The 17,494-nt window shown below is 41.7% G+C and overlaps 1 protein-coding gene across 1 annotated transcript in view; it reads left to right on the top strand.

Moving 5' to 3' along the window:
- LOC137323178 (pinopsin-like) overlaps positions 1–15,143 on the top strand; it is a 31,440-nt gene extending 16,297 nt beyond the window's left edge. The window contains 6 exon segments of the mRNA XM_067986687.1: positions 1,199–1,278; positions 1,281–1,364; positions 1,367–1,457; positions 3,225–3,273; positions 11,944–12,177; positions 15,057–15,143. Coding sequence (XP_067842788.1) covers positions 1,199–1,278; positions 1,281–1,364; positions 1,367–1,457; positions 3,225–3,273; positions 11,944–12,177; positions 15,057–15,143 — 625 coding nt within the window.
- The last annotated feature ends 2,351 nt before the right edge of the window (positions 15,144–17,494 follow it).

The following is a 17,494-nucleotide window of genomic DNA, read 5'->3' as shown; positions in this document are numbered from 1 at the left end:
AAAAATCTAGTCTAGGAATCTTTCTATTATAACCCATTTTTCTTTTCTCATGGAAGCAGACTGATGGTTGCTTTTTTCAGCCAATTGAAAGCCCAAAGTCTGAAGATTGAGATGGTTACATCACAGACACATCCAGATTAAGCTTTATGCATAAATACATGTGAAACCAAGATGAGGTGTCAGCTAAGTAAACTTGCCAGTGGTTCCCAAAGCCTATTTGTCCCAATCTTGTTCGGAAGATAGAAAATCACAGGTTATGCACCCACGATTTTCCGATAATTCACTCACCATATGCAAAACCCCACCAGTGGCACAGAATGTCAGAAAATTTTGCCCATAAACTTGTGTTAAAAGATTCAATCTTGTACCAGAGATTAACCATTAACTTGTGGAAATCCAGAGGTGCCTCAGTAGGAATCTGGGACTGACGGAGTAAAAGTTACAATCCTAACATTCCTGTTCTATCCATGCTATTACAACTTTAAACAGTAGATGAAAATAATCACCACTGAATAACTAGAACAAGTGTAGTCTTTTATACCTAATGTATACCTTAGAACTTAAATCAATAAACCCTAATTATTTGCCAGGCTGATTGCACTTTTTGAAGTTTGCCCCACTCACATCCTTTGCTCTGAGATGGGCTGGGCACAAGAGCTAAAGCCAACTTCTTCTGTTTTTGGGCACCAAGCCATCAAATGTGGAGGAAAATTAGGCAAGTGGCACTCCGCCTCCCTTTGGGGGATCCCAGAAAATTCCTGGGTGATGTAAAGCAGTCAGAGAATCGGCGAAAAAGTATCTGCCTCCTTTTCCTTTCTTTTGGGAACCAAATAGTCCACAGGCCCGTAAGAGAAGAAAATCTACCCCATTATCTCCTCTTATTTTCTCCTCATTGATATCTTCTAGCTCAAGAAAAACATCTCTTTTCCTTCATATGTATTTATTGACTATTCTTCATCCACTTTGTGAAAATTTTTAAATCTCTCTCTACCTCTTAGCTATAATACATTAAAAATCTTGTGTATAATTTCCTGTAAATGTCACACTTACTTCCTGCAGCACTTTCTTAATCACACTTTACCCTTCACATTATGTTGATAGCACTCTATTGTTATAAAACAGCGTATCCTCTGAGTCACCATGAGCAATGCTAGTGATATATATACTTAGTGACAATGGATCGTCTTCTGCTTTCAAGTATAGTCTGTCTCATGTCACTTTGCTTCCTTTCCTATGATCAGAGCTGTACAGTGATTGAATGTATCCAGCATGCCTCTAGTTGGCACTTGGCATCACCTGGTTGTATTCATTTCTTTGGACAGTGCCCCCTCTCTTTGGCTGGAGTGCTTATGGTCCTGAGGGGCCAAAATCAGCTGTTCAGTTCACTGGAAAGCCCACACCAGGATTGAAATATCCTATGTTATTTATCTCTTCATCTTCTGGCTCTACCTATCCTTATTATGATGTGGAGATGCCAGTGATGGACTGGGGTGGACAAATGTAAGGAATCTTACAACACCAGGCTATAGTCCAACAGTTTTATTTGAAAATCACAAGCTTTCGGAGATTATCTCCTTCGTCAGGTGAGTGAGTGAAAGGTTCTCAAATCACATATCTTATATTAGGCTGGGACATGCTCACACCAATCAAAGGTGTTGTTGGTGTTCAGACAGGTTAGCCATGGAAAACAGTACGTCCCAGTATACTGAATACACAGTGGGTCAGATTACACAGAAAGATAGAGAAAGAGACCCGAAAGGCAGAGAGAGAGAGAGAGAGAGAGAGAATGTCCAGTTGTATTAAAAACAGATAACTTTTTTTTCCTGCTGGTGCGGTTACGTGTAGCGTGACATGAACCCAAGATCCCGGTTGAGGCCGTCCTCATGGGTGCGGAACTTGGCTATCAATTTCTGCTCGACGATTTTGCGTTGTCGTGTGTCTCGAAGGCCGCCTTGGAGAACGCTTACCCGAAGATCGGTGGCTGAATGTCCTTGACTGCTGAAGTGTTCCCCGATTGGGAGGGAACCCTCCTGTCTGGCGATTGTTGTGCGGTGTCCATTCATCCGTTGTCGCAGTGTCTGCATGGTCTCGCCAATGTACCATGCTCCGGGGCATCCTTTCCTGCAACGTATGAGGTAGACAACGTTGGCTGAGTCACAGGAGTATGAACCATGTACCTGGTGGGTGGTGTCCTCTCGTGTGATGGTGGTATCTGTGTCGATGATCTGGCATGTCTTGCAGAGGTTGCCGTGGCAGGGTTGTGTGGTGTCGTGGACGCTGTTCTCCTGAAAGCTGGGTAATTTGCTGCGAACGATTGTCTGTTTGAGGTTGGGTGGCTGTTTGAAGGCGAGTAGTGGAGGCGTGGGGATGGCCTTAGTGAGGTGTCCGTCGTCATCGATGACATGTTGAAGGCTGCGGAGAACATGGCGTAGTTTCTCCACTCTGGGGAAGTACTGGACGACGAAGGGTACTCTGCTGGTTGCGTCCTGTGTTTGTCTTCTGAGGAGGTCTATGCGATTCTTCGCTGTGGCCCATCAGAACTGTCGATCGACAAGTCGAGCGTCATATCCCGTTCTTACGAGGGCGTCTTTCAGCGTTTGTAGGTGTCCATCGCGTTCCTCCTCGTCTGAGCAGATCCTGTGTATTCGCAGGGCCTGTCGATAGGGGATAGCCTCTTTGACGTGGTTAGGGTGGAAGCTGGAAAAGTGGAGCATCGTGAGGTTGTCCGTGGGCTTGCGGTAGAGTGAGGTGCTGAGGTGCCCGTCTTTGATGGAGATTTGTGTGTCCAAGAAAGAAACTGATTCTGAGGAGTAGTCCATGGTGAGTTTGATGGTGGGTTGGAATTTGTTGATGTTATCGTGTAGTCTCTTCAGTGATTCTTCGCCGTGGGTCCATAGGAAGAAAATGTCGTCGATGTATCTGGTGTATAGCGTTGGTTGGAAGTCCTGTGCAGTGAAGAAGTTGCGCTCGAACTTGTGCATGAAAATGTTGGCGTATTGGGGTGCGAATTTGGTCCCCGTGGCTGTTCCGTGTGTTTGGGTAAAGAACTGGTTATCGAAGGTGAAGACATTGTGATCCAGGATGAAGCGGATGAGTTGTAGGATGGCGTCTGGAGATTGGCTGTTGTTGGTGTTGAGTACTGAGACTGTTGCAGCGATGCCGTCATCGTGGGGGATACTGGTGTAGAGTGCCGAGACGTCCATCGTGGTGTAGAGTGCCGAGACCTCCATTATGGTCTACTGCTACGGATTGATCGTTTATGAAGTAAGACAGGTGAGTCAACAACATTCCTGATTGTTGGTATGCAGGACAGAGTAACTAATCTGGTGGTCTGCATGATCAAATTTCTAGGGCAACATGTTCAGAAAACAAGAGCAAAAGGCTTCCAAAATAAAATGAATGGAGTGTAGTCCTGGACTTGTTAGCTGCCGATAGCAATTGTTTGCTGGTGTGTGATTTGTTAAGATCACTCCAGGCTGCCTGGAAAGATCTAATTTTGTCCTCTTGATGGAAGTGGGCTTCAGGTCTTTAGCCAGCAACGAACATAACTCCCCAGTAGCCTCTGGGGGTGGGGGGGAGGGTGAGAAGCATAGCCTTCTGAGGCATTGACAGGCAGAAAAATCTAAATAAAAACTTCTAGGACTGTGAACCTTGTGGACTGGTCATCAATATACAGGAAACAAATGTCTTCTGTGATGCCTTACTCTAAGAGGATCTTACCAACAACAACTTGCATTTATATAGCACTCAATGTAGAAAAACAACCCAAGGTGCTTCACAGAGACATAATCAGAATGAAAATGGTCGCCGAGACAAAGAAGGAAATAGTAAGAAGGGTGACCAAAAGGAGATGCACTAAAGGGCAGTGTCAAAGAACTGGAGAGGGGGGAGTTGAAGGGCTGGAGGAGGTTACAGAGATGGGAAGGGGCAAGGCCATGAAGGCACTTAAAAACAAAGATCGAGAATTTTAAATTTGAGGCGCTCGGGGACTGGCAGCCAATGTCGATCAGCAAGAGTGATGGGTGAGCAGGTGTTGGTGCGAGATAGGATACAGGCAGCAGAGTTTTGGATGAGCTGAAGTTTAAGGAAGGTGGAGAATGGGAGGCCAGTCAGGAGAGCATTGGAATAGTCAAGTCTGAAGGTGACAAAGACATGATAAGGGTTTCAGCAGCAGATGGGCTGATGCAGAAGCAGACGTGGGCGATGATACAGTCAGGAAAGTAGGTGGTCTAAAGATGCGGAATATAATAAAAAATATTCAATATGGCCCTCTAAAAGGAACCAATCTTATTGAATTCTTTGAAGAGTAGATAAAGGCAATGCAGTGGATGTGGTATACATAGACTTTCACAAGGCCTTCAAGAAGGCACCACATAAGAGATTCATAACAAAGATCAGGGCATGTGGAGTCAGGGGCCAGGTAGCAGAATGGAATGAAAGATGGCTATAAAACAGAAAACAGAGGGTAGGGGTTAAGGGAAGTTTCTCAGACTGGCAGAAAGTGGGAAGTGGTGTCCTGCAGGGATTCATGCTACGGCCACTGTTGTTCATATGCATAAATGATTTGGACTCAAGAATTGGAGTGGGGTTCATTTCTAGAGGAATAGAATACAAAGCAGGGAGATAATGTTAAATTTATATACAACCTGGGTTAGACCACACTTGGAGTACTGTGCACAGTTCTCACCTCCATACTACTGGTCATATCTACACTTCTATAGTGGCAATGGTCTCAGAGGTTGGGTTTGAGGGAAATTGCTTGGAGACCTAGGCCACACTCACTTCCCCATTAATAAGTAGCGGAGCAGACTCATGGGTGGGTGGTACTGCAGAGTAGCCAGTTTTAAGGAAGCTAATTTTGATGCAACTTTTTGGGTTGATTTTGCAGCAGTAAGCCACACCACTCTATTTACTGGACCCCATCACTGCCTAAAAACAGACAGTAAAAAGAAGGAAAATCCAGCCCAGGGAGTCTCTACAGGAACAAAAATTGAAACCTCTGCAAGATGGGAGTTTTTAATACAATTTTCTTTTTAAGTTTGAGGTAGATGGGAATAGTATTTAATGTTGAAAATGTTCTTCCTCCCTACACTTAGTGACAAGAAAGAAACAACTCTACAGCTGTGTAGAGCATAAAGTGTCAGGCTGTTCAGCAATTTGCACAATGCCACTGAAAGATACAAGAAGCAATCTGTGAATTACAATTTAATACTAACTGGAACTTCAAACACTCAGTCAAGTGTTTTTTTTTGTAAAATAGGTATTTTCTGGAGAAAGGCGCTTCAGAGTTGTTCAATTAAAGGGTGAGAGCTCAGTAGCCCTTTTGCCCAGTCTTTGCACTCACATCATGTTCCATACTGGCCAAAGACTAAACTTAGTCAATCACTTCATTGTGCTTGTTGTCTTTGACTTCCAGCTTCACCTGCATTATAGATCTGCGGAAATAGGAGATGATATTTTAGGAGCAATATGTGGCCAGCTACTCTTTCCCTCCATTACAATAACAGCCAGATCAAGGATCAAAGAATAAAGCTTTTTGTTTTGCATTTTTAGGACTTTTTAAAATAAGAGCCACCTTGAGCTATGTGCTGCTTACTGGTGTTTGTCTCTTCCTCCTTTACTGTTGTCCAATTCTGACTTTGAAAAATTATTCAATATGGTTTAAATGCAAAGAATAGTTGATAAAATATAGGGAAATTGGCATGTTTTCCCTTATTTCCTACATTAAACTATGTGGCTATTAATAACATCTATAGAAGCATCGGGAGGTTAAGTAATTATGTTTAGATGCTCTTTAGGAATATTTAAAGGAAGTCCGACTTCCACAGCTCATTGATGCTGACAGAGATGAGTTTTACTTCCCATCAATAATGTAATTTATTTTAGTGCAGACTAAGACGGCCCCTTTTTAAACAGATTATCCAATGAGTTTTTGTGGAAAATTATTGTCAGAATGCCATATTATTCTTTATTATCTGACCTTATATAACAGCAACGGCTGAGTGCACTGGATACCGCAAAGGCTATGGGCCCCGACAACATTCCGGCTGTAGTACTGAAGACTTGTACTCCAGAACTAGCTGCGCCTCTAGCCAAGCTGTTCCAGTACAGCTACAACACTGGCATCTACCCGACAATGTGGAAAATTGCCCAGGTATGTCCTGTCCACAAAAAGCAGGACAAATCCAATCCGGCCAATTACCGCCCCATCAGTCTACTCTCAATCATCAGCAAAGTGATGGAAGGTGTCGTCGACAGTGCTATCAAGCGGCACTTACTCACCAATAACCTGCTCACCGATGCTCAGTTTGGGTTCCGCCAGGACCACTCGGCTCCAGACCTCATTACAGCCTTAGTCCAAACATGGACAAAAGAGCTGAATTCCAGAGATGAGGTGAGAGTGACTGCCCTTGACATCAAGGCAGCATTTGACCGAGTGTGGCACCAAGGAGCCCTGGCAAAATTGAAGTCAATGGGAATCAAGGGGAAAACTCTCCAGTGGCTGGAGTCATACCTGGCACAAAAGAAGATGGTAGTGGTTGTTGGATGCCAATCATCTCAGCCCCAGGACATTGCAACAGTGGTTCTTCAGGGCAGTGTCCTAGGCCCAACCATCTTCAGCTGCTTCATCAATGACCTTCCCTCCATCATAAGGTCAGAAATGGGGATGTTGGCTGATGATTGGACAGTGTTCAGTTCCATTCGCAACCCCTCAAATAATGAAGCAGTCCGAGCCCGCATGTAGCAAGACCTGGACAACATCCAGGCTTGGGCTCATAAGTGGCAAGTAACATTTGCACCAGACAAGTGCCAGGCAATGACCATCTCCAACAAGAGAGAGTCTAATCACCTCCCCTTGACATTCAACGGCATCACCATCGCCGAATCCCCCACCATCAACATCCTGGGGGTCACCATTGACCAGAAACTTAACTGGACCAGCCATATAAATACTGTGGCTACGAGAGCAGGTCAGAGGCTGGGTATTCTGCGGCGAGTGACTCACCTCCTGACTCCTCAAAGCCTTTCCACCATCTACAAGGCACAAGTCAGGAGTGTGATGGAATACTCTCCACTTGCTTGGCTGAGTGCAGCTCCAACAACACTCAAGAAGCTCGAGACAATCCAGGACAAAGCAGCCCGCTTGATTGGCACCCCATCCACCACCCTAAACATTCACTCCCTTCAACACCGGCGCACAGTGGCTGCAGTGTGCACCATCCACAGGATGCACTGCAGCAACTCGCCAAGGCTTCTTCGACAGCACCTCCCAAACCCTCGACCTCTACCACCTAGAAGGACAAGGGCAGCAAGTACATGGGAACAACATGACCTGCACGTTCCCCTCCAAGTCACACACCATCCCGACTTGGAAATATATCACCGTTCCTTTATCGTCGCTGGGTCAAAATCCTGCAACTCCCTTCCTAACAGCACTGTGGGAGAACCGTCACCACACGGACTGCAACGGTTCAAGAAGGCGGCTCAACACCACATTCTCAAGGGCAATTAGGGATGGGCAACAAATGCCGGCCAGCGATGCCCACATCCCATGAACGAATTTTTAAAAAATAACTAGACACATGGTGAGGTGCAGTCATGTTATTATATTTGTAGAGACCCGTGATTTGGCTACATAACAATAGTCACTGTGCTTCATTGTGCAAAGTGCTTTGAGATGCTTTGGCCTGATAGGTGCTATATAAATGCAATCGTGTGCCTCAAATGCACGTTCAAGTCTAGCTTCACTCAGTTTCTGACTTAAGCTGTTTTGAGAAAGGAGTTGCTAGTTGGTGACATTTCCTAGAAGGGAAAACTAGAGGGAAGAATCATGCCTGGATGGTTCCTTTGCTTGTTAGCAACTAGATACAGGGGTGTTGGTGACAGCCTGGGAGCATCTGCCCTCTCAGTTGCATAGGCAGGGAACAAAAAGAGGACAAACTTCCAAGAGAAAAGGAGAATTTTACTCTAAAAAGAAACAAAAGACAGGTTTTATTTTATTTCTATTTATAAAATTATAGTGGCTAGTTGGCAGTCAAACGGATGGGGATTAAGTGATCCCTGGTGGTCTCTAATGATTTACAATGTCTCATGGTAGCAGAGTATCCACAAAACTCCTAGTCTGCAGGGTGGTATGTGTCTAAAAGTATTTGGGCTGGGATGCACCTGTGTCATATGTGGAACACAACTCAAATCCCAGTGGATATCAGATTTGACATTGTGAATATTTAAATTTTGGTCCAGTACACAAAAACATTAAAGGAAGTCAAAATTTCAGTCCTAGTAAACAAAAGATGGACTCCCACACCACAGTCTCTGCAGATAGCAACTAGGATGAATTTGAGTGGAACCATTCTGAATAAATATGCAATCAGGATCTTAGAGGTTCATTTGAAAAATAATATTTCTGTTGCAGTTTGATTAAAAATACAAATTTACAAAATATTAATTGCCTTACCCTATTTGTTTTTGTATATTTTAATGGGGTATTAATTCCTACTTTGGGAGTCTTTGGGTAGGCTCAATTCCTGCCATCAGCATTAGGCCCAATCTTTCACACAAATCTTCATTTATTCATGTTCTGAATTGTGTTTACTTATGTAATTTTACATAACTTGCATTTCGAATTGCTGGTATTGAAGGAAAAAATTGACTTATTTAAATCATATAAGTTTTAAGAATATGTGTGGGTCTAAAAAGATGCAACTTGAAGAAGCTGAGAGTGAATGGGAAGGAGCCAGTAAGACAATCACATCTTAGTGATCTCATCCAATCCTGCACCAAGGGACTGGGTGATGCATTGAATGAGCACATTACCATTTCCCCTCTGGGACCATGGTGTGAGTTCAGCCCAGACTGATGGATTGAAAGTTTTCTCTCTCAGCTGGCTGCAATGGTCATAAGTGAAACGAGTCTTAAGCTGTAATTATAGTGTATACTTGTCTCAGATTGATAGCCATGGACTGCGTAGCACTGTCAGCAAACAAGAGGTATACTGTCTACTGCCCATTGTTGTAGGTCACAGCTAAACAAGAGCTCTGCAAATGTATGCTTGGACACATGCAGAGCTCCTCTCTCAGAATGTTAGGAGAGCTCAGGTGGGAGTGTGTACCCTCAAAGCATTAAAAAGATTCCATATAAAGTTTTATAAGTTCCCAAGAGGTCCTAATGTGACCCCATATTGAGTTGGAGTTATGCTGCAATTAGACTCGAACCTTAATCATAGAATGATTATAGGACAGAAGGAGCCTATTAGGCCCGTCGAGCCTGTGCTGGCTCTCTGCAAGAGCAATCCAGCTAGTCCTACTTCCCCACCTTTTCCCTTCAAATACTTATCCAATTCCCTTTTGAAAGCCGCGATTGAATCTGCCTCCACCACCCGTTCAGGCAGTGCATTCCCATTCATAATCACTCGCTGCGTAAAAAAGTTTTTCCTCATGTCGCTTTTGGTTCTTTTGCCAATCACCTTAAATCTGTGTCCTCTGATTCTCGACCCTTCCGCCAATGGGAACAGTTTCTCTCTATCCACTCTGTCTAGACCCGTCATGATTTTGAACACCTCTACAAATCTCCTCTAAACCTTCTCTGCTCTCAGGAGAACCACCTCAGCTTCTCCAGTCTATCCATGTAACTGAAGTCCCTCATCCCTCGAACCGTTCTAGTAAATCTTTTCTGCACCCTATCTAAGGCCTTCACATCCTTCCTAAAGTGCGGTGCCCAGAATTGGACACAATTCTCCAGTTGTGGCCGAACCAGTGTTTTATAAAGGTTCATCATAACCTCCTTGCTTTGGTACACTATGCCTCTATTTATAAAGCCCAGGATCCTGTATGCTTTTTTAACCACTTTCTCAACCTGCCCTGCCACCTTCAACGACCTGTGCACATACACCCCCAGGTCTCTCTGTTCCTGCACCCCCTTTAGAATTGTACCCTTTAGTTTATACAGCCTCTCCTCATTCTTCGTACCAAAATGTAGCACTTCACACTTCTATGCGTTAAATTTCATCTGCCATGTGTCTGCCCATTCCACCAACCTGTCAATGTCCTCTTGAAGTTTATCACTATCTTCCTCATTGTTCACTACACTTCCAAGTTTTGTGTCATCTGCAAATTTTGAAATTGTGCCCTGTACACCCAAGTCCAAGTCATTAATATATATTAAGAAAAGCAGTGGTCCTAGTACCGACCCCTGGGGAACACCACTGTATACCTCCCTCCATTCCGAAAGACAACTGTTCATCAATACTCTGTCTTTCCTGTTACTTATCCAGTTTCCTATCCATGCTACCACTGCCCCTTTTATTCCATGGGCTTCAATTTTGCTGACAAACCTATTATGTGGCACTTTATCAAATGCCTTTTGAAAGTCCATATACACCACATCAACCGTATTGCCCTCATCAACCATCTCAGTTACCCCATCAAACAACTTAATCAAGTTAGTTAAATATGATTTGCCTCTAACAAACCCGTGCTGGCTTTCCTTAATTATTCTACACTTGTCCAAGTGACAGTTAATTTGTCCCAGATTATCATTTCTAAAAGCTTCCCCACTACCGAGGTTAAACTGACTAGCCTGTAATTGCTGGTAATAATCCCTGGTTATATTGCAACTTTTGCATCAATAAGCACCCAAAAGCACTTTGCACCAAGGCAAAGTGGCAGTATAACTGTGCACTTAATCCAGTTCTTCATGGTCATGGGCCCATATACAAAAATATTGACAATAATGGTGCTATTGAATGAGAAAAGCTAGTCTGATTGACCAGCAGCGATAAAAACTTTTATAAGGATTTCAGGAAAGAAGGCACAAACTTAAAGAGACTGATGGCTGCCTGATCCCTCGCCATGAAGTGCAAGATGCACCAGGCATGCGGGGAGGTACTTTAAAGCACACAGCACCAGTCAGCCATCACACTCTTGTATGTGGTTGAATCATATGCAGGACCCTCACAATATGCAGCCCAGGGAGATCGCAAGTCACTAGAATTCCAGCAGGTTGTCACTGAAATCTTGCAGCCAGCAAATGCAAACATTACTCCTTGTACAAGGAAGTGAAAGGTTAGGCATTATTCCCAATCTGGAAAGCTAGCAAAAGCTGACCAACAGCTTCAGAAAAGCTAGCACCGTCGACAAAAAACTGGCAACTCCAAAATGACCCTGAATATAAGCATATGACATGTGAAAACAAGTAATTACACTCAAGGTGCAGTGGGACACTGGCTTATCACTTGAACTGCAATTATATGGAACATTTATTCAGTTAGGAGGAAAAAAAATCAAGTACATGAAAGCATGAAGGAGAATAGAAGTGCTGAAGGCATAACAGTAATTTTCTATGGGTGCATCTGGGACACGTTCATCTGGAACACTTAATTTTTATATTAAAAATAGTGCATTCTTTTATACTGCAAAATTGATATATTTTTAGCACCTATCAGGTCAAAGTACTGTTCCCAGCCTCTCCACTCTCCTCCTCCACCTCCCTCGCCCCCATACCACAAGCTGTTGCTGCTATAAATGATTGCACACTGTAGGTTGGAATCCCTGATGTTACAAGAATTCTTACTTGCACTATTCAGTGGTGTTCAATCACTTTCAGCAGAAATAACAACTGGAGGTAGGAGCCCCAAAGCAGTATTTTGGAATGAGGAGCCACAAATTATATTTTGCTGACAAAATTTCACGATCAGTTGCAAGGAATGTGATTGTGCTATATATTTACAAAGCTGTAAATCTCTCAGCAGTATTATAACAGTGCTGCCAACTCTAAGAAGCAAAACTGGATTCATAAATCTTTGTAACAAAATTCTGTTGCACTTAGATAAATTAGTGATGGCAGGATTAAAGTGTCTTATTTGTAAATACTGTATATTGTACTGTGTGGATAGAGTATCTGGATTCTATAGCAAATACAAATTCCTAATTTTTATTTGAACAGGTTGGCAAGATCAAAACGACTGCGGCTCGTCAGAGAGAATACCATGTCCATTTCATGGTGATTACCACAGTGGTATGTTTTTTACTTTGCTGGATGCCTTATGGGGTTATGGCACTATTTGCAACCTTTGATAAACCAGACTTAGTGACATCAACAGCTAGTGTAGTACCAGTCATCCTGGTGAAATGCAGCACTGTGTTTAACCCCATTATCTACATTCTTATGAACAAGCAGGTAAGACATTGATAAAGTTTGATAAATGTTATAGTTGTATGTAAAGTACTCTGTCCTTAAGTATACATGTAATAACATTTTGCAGAATTTTATCAGCAATGTACCTTTAAAGGAGTCTGCATCAAAAATGCTGAGCTACAAAAGGACAAATTTAGTTGAAAAATGATATCTTTTTATAGTTAAAGTAAGATACTGGCTGTACTCTAATAATTACTAAATAACAAAATGTTCAGATAAACCACGAGCTTTCGGTTGGATTGGACCTGCTGCCTGGAGCTTGCTGAATGGGATATGGGAAATCATCACAGCTGCAACTCTTAGAGGGACTACAGCTGTCGATAATAGGGGAATTTACTTTGTTGGCAGCAGGAACACCACAGGTAGCAAGTGTGCATCACTGGAAAGCAATGCTGCCACACCCACAAAGAATCTTAGCTGCTTGCTCAAGAAGTGGGCCAAAGAAAAGTTGCCTTGTTTGGTACCAAAGGGCACTGTTTCTACAGGAGAGCCACCCATACTGCATGGAATGGATGGTACAAAGTGTCAAATGGTCTCCAACATTCAAAGGACCTGGCAGAAGATGAGAGAAGTTTGCCAGCCTCTGAAAATCACCCAAGGTAAGACGTCATAGCATCATAGTATGTTACAGCACAGAAGGAGGCCATTCGGTCCATCGTGACTGTGCCGACTCTTTGACAGAACTATCCAATTAGTCCCACTCCTCCATTCTTTCCCCATAGCACTGTAATTTTTTTCCCTTCAAGTATTTATCCAATTCCCTTTTGAAAGTCGTTATTGAATCTGCTTCCACCACCCTTTCAGGCAGTGCATTCCAGATCATAACAACTCTCTGCATAAAAAATGTTTCCACTGTCGCCTCTGGTTCTTTTGCCAGTCATCTTAAATCTGTGTCCTTTGGTTACCGACCCTTCTGCCACTGGAAACAGTTTCTCCTTATTTACTCTATCAAAACCGTTCATGATTTTGAACATCTCTATCAAATCTCCTCTTAACTTTCTGTGCTCTAAGGAAAACAACCCCAGCTTCTCCAGTCTCTCCACATAACTGAAGTCCCTCATTCCTGGTACCATTGGTGGCCATGCCTTCAGCTGCCTATGCCCTAAGCTCTGGAATTCCATCCCTAGACCGATAGTTATATCCTAGGTTTCTGCAGCAGAGCAAATGTTCTAGTTGTATCTTCACACTAGCATTATTGTCACATTAATTTCTGTAACGGTCAGTCCATTAAGTAAGCTTCCATAAATACTTCTACCTCCTTGTGAACGATGATGATGATGAGGAGGAGGAGGAGGAGGGAAGAAAGGGAAATGAAAGAGATGAATTTGGATTCAAGCCACCCGTGAGTTTCTGCAGAGACCTCCTGTCCCAATCCCCTCAAACACAACCCCTGCATCACTTGCTTCTTCACTCCACCCACCAGATACTTTCATCGGAGGGGAATTAGATGATGTTAGTGAGAAGTGTCACCTGGGGATTCACAGAGCGTGAGGGAGACAGAGGAGTTGGCAATGGGTGAGGATGTGTCACCTTCTCAGTGGAGGCTGACCATACCATTAACCTGAGATGAGTCACTTACTGAATCTGACACTATCCACTCACCCTCAAAAACCTCTCACTTCTGTCTGCACTTGTAAATTCCCTTTGTCAATTCCTTCCCACAGGTGTTCTTTTTATCCTGAATCCCATTAAATTTCACTTCTCAAATGCTCTCCGGTTTAATCTATGTACCCTGTAAAAAAAAGATATAAGACATGATTTTACCTGATTGCTGAAGCTATTCACTGTCTGGGGGGGCTTTAGAATATCAAGCTCTCCAATTTAACGATACCTGGTTATGTTGAAACCCTTAAGTAGGATCGCGGGAGTCCTGCTGGTGGATCTGTCCCCTTCTCCCTATTTATTTCTATCACACAATAGTCACGACTCCCGGTGGAGTCTGTGGACCATGAGTTTCTGCCAGTATTGAAGTCCTCCAGGTCTGTGCGCCCTGATGTAAATGAATGTCCTTTAAATAAATTTGTTTAGCGGGAGCTCTTTGGAGCAGCTACCACGCCGTAGACCAAAAGCCACTGAGTTATTTTTTTGTATTACCATTCTTACTTTCTTTGAGTTTCAGGCCTATCTCTTTCACTGTTGCTTAGAACAACTTTATTTCTGTCCTATTGTAAAACTGACCTTTCAAGTAGGGTTGCCAATCCTCCAGGATTGTCCTGGAGTCTCCAAAAATTAAAGGTGAATCTCCTGGACGCTGCTGTGAGCAACCCAGGAGAAAAATCATAGAAGCTTTAAAAAAAATTCTGTATTTTTTTCATTTTCTTTGAACACTTATTTATTAGTTATTAAAATATTGGGGATGAGAAAAAAGGCTGGGCGAGGCGATTGGAGGTGAAAGGTCATTTGATGAAAACCTCCAGGAATACGTCCAACCAGAGTTGGCAACCTTATTTCCAAGACCAGTTGTACCATTATGGATGAATGCCCCTGTTTTCATTGTTATTCTTAAAGTTCCTGACACCCAATTTATGAGATGGACTTACAGTTTGGATGCCACATTGGTGACTGTTTAGCTGAGACTTGATGTAATTTAATTCCATCTGAATGAGAAAAAAAATAGACTAATGATCGTTCATTTAAGGAACATCAATGCCTGTCTGCTGAAGGTAGTAGCTTAAATTTGTGTAGATAACTAAAAACAAACTGATATTGAACATAGAAAAGTGGAAAAAAAGGAGCAGGAGTAGGTGATTCGGCCCTTCGAGCCTGCTCCACCATTCAGTATGATCATGCTGATCCTCTATCTCAATACCATATTCCCGCTCTCTCCCCATACCCCTTGATGCCTTTTGTGTCTTTTTCAGAGTGAGACAAAGATATTTGGCCCATCAAGTATGCTTGATTCAGAGTTCAAGAACCCACCCCTACCTCCTCCTGTTCAGGGACACTAAGTTCTTTCCCCTATTTCCCCTGAAAAAAAATCAACTACTACCTCCAGAATCTCTAATCCCTTTCTCAACGGATATCATCAGGTAACATGTCCTGCTCCAAACTATTCAGGAACATCAATGACAGAGACTTCAGTGCCTTTGCAAAAGCTCTTGACTCTAATTACAGAACATTGATAGTAATGCATGTTATGTTGGAAAGGATGCAACTCTAGATAATCCAATCTATGAGGCATGGAACTCAAAATCCTGCATTTGTATCCTGATGTTGTCCCTTGAGTAAAATACATGAATCACAACAATGATTTTGTAAAAGCAGTTGCCTGCAAAAGTTTGAGAAAAAATTGAATGAATCTATTGAATCTGATAAGGCAGAAGTGTTCATATTTGAATCTGTGCGTAGATGGATTTTGTCCATTAAAACAATCCCCAGTTACAATTTCCTACTTCCTGCTGCATTGCATTAAAATTTGCTTTACTAAGTTCTGGCACTTTAGTTCAACTGTACTTGGCAGTACTTCTCGTCAATATTATCACCAACATGTGCAAATTTCTGATCACTTTCAGTTTGTTACTTAACACTAAATCCAGCATGCAGTGGTTGCCCTGCTGTATTAAAGACCAGTGCTGAACTTTAAGTAAATTTCCTTCCCTTCTTACCCCAGAGGTGAATCTGTTGTGCTCAGAGACTTTTCCTCCTTTACTATCCCAATAAGCCCTGGCAGTGTGCCATCAGGCCATTAAACATCTATTGCACTTTCTTCAGCTTTTAAAACAAATATTTTCAACAGGCACGTAGGTGCAGATAAAAATGTTTATTTACAACAAGTTCTATACAGTTTGTATACAAATAAAATATATAAAACAAAAATTTTAAAATATGAAAGTTGACATTATAGAGAAAACATTTGCTTTTGAAGTATGTTTCTAGTTTTCTGATTGATTGCTCAATGAAATGCAAACTCATAATAAGTCAGAAAAACAAATAGAAAAATTAGTTAATAGAGTTTGTAAAAATTTCAAACTTGTTTTAAAACATTATTCTATTTGAGCACCAAAAACAATTGTCACATCAATTATCTAAAACAGATCTCTATTTTGGACTTTTTAAGGCTGTAATTTTGTAATATTTACAATGCAAAATATTTAAAATAGTAACTAAGATCATTAGACAAAATCCAAAAAAGGTTACTACATGTTGAGCAGTGCGTGGGTAAAATGGACTTTCAGACAAAGTTACATAAAAAAAAGAAATTAGAACATACATGTATTCGTTTTAAGTTCCATGCCGGTGTCTATTCAAATACACTCCCTGCATTGCTGCAGAATTGTATCAATCAACTCTTTAACCCACAGGTTTTTTTTTAAATGGATTGTTCAGTCCAGAACAGTCATCATTGTCACAATTTTAATAATGGAAGACTGTGTGGTATCATGTTAAACAGTCTATACATTCTTTAGTACAAACTTCATATTATTTTGTTAACATTTGCAATTGTTCAACAAATGCCAGAATCTCAAACTTTATATTTTAATTGATGCGGTAAGGTTTCAGTTGTGCTCAGGTAAAAGGGGATTATCTGGAATTCCTAGTTTGAAAGTTGGAAGTTTCAGTGTATAAATATTAACCAGTTAGAGACCAACTGAAATTCAAATCCCTACTTTTTGCAATTAAGGGGTTTTCATAGTGCGATTAAAAGTCTTGAAAGTTTTGAAATGGTACTTAAAATTCATTGTGATAAATTCAGTGGTGCCATCTTTGATACTCCTGAACTGATCTTTTTTGTAAATGAATTTTTGGTTTACAAGCCAAAAACTCCTGATGTTATAGTTTCTTGAATGTGATTTAATAACAATTGCACAGCCAGAATATTACTGATGACACTATTAGTGGGCAAATGACTAATGGATTCAGTGGAGGTGTTACCCCATTTAAAATAAAATACACGACAGAGGGATTTCATATGAATGTACTTGTCCACTAATATTGCCAACAGTAATTTTGATGCTTACATTTCATGATAGAGAATAAACAATTTGAATAGCTTGCAGGATATACTAGCTGAGCATTTAGAAACATTTATCTGGAAATGAGTCACAAATGGCTCTTTGGAAATATCCCAGTAAGAAAAAAAAGGCATTCTGTGGGTTAAACAGTAAAATATATGGCATCTGTTTTAGTTCAGCAACATCGGACATTATTAAGAGCAAAATCTTCATAATATATTTTAATGCACACACATCTGAAAGATTTAATCTAAAAGAGTTTTAGACAGACTTAAAGTATTATTTCTCAACTTCACCATAGACACAGATTACTGGTGCGATACATTTTTCTTCTAGTGAACAGTGAT

Source organism: Heptranchias perlo, chromosome 6 (genome assembly GCF_035084215.1).
Source record: "Heptranchias perlo isolate sHepPer1 chromosome 6, sHepPer1.hap1, whole genome shotgun sequence".
In the NCBI taxonomy this organism is placed as follows: Eukaryota; Metazoa; Chordata; class Chondrichthyes; order Hexanchiformes; family Hexanchidae; genus Heptranchias; species Heptranchias perlo.
This window is presented reverse-complemented; position numbering and strand designations above follow the sequence as displayed.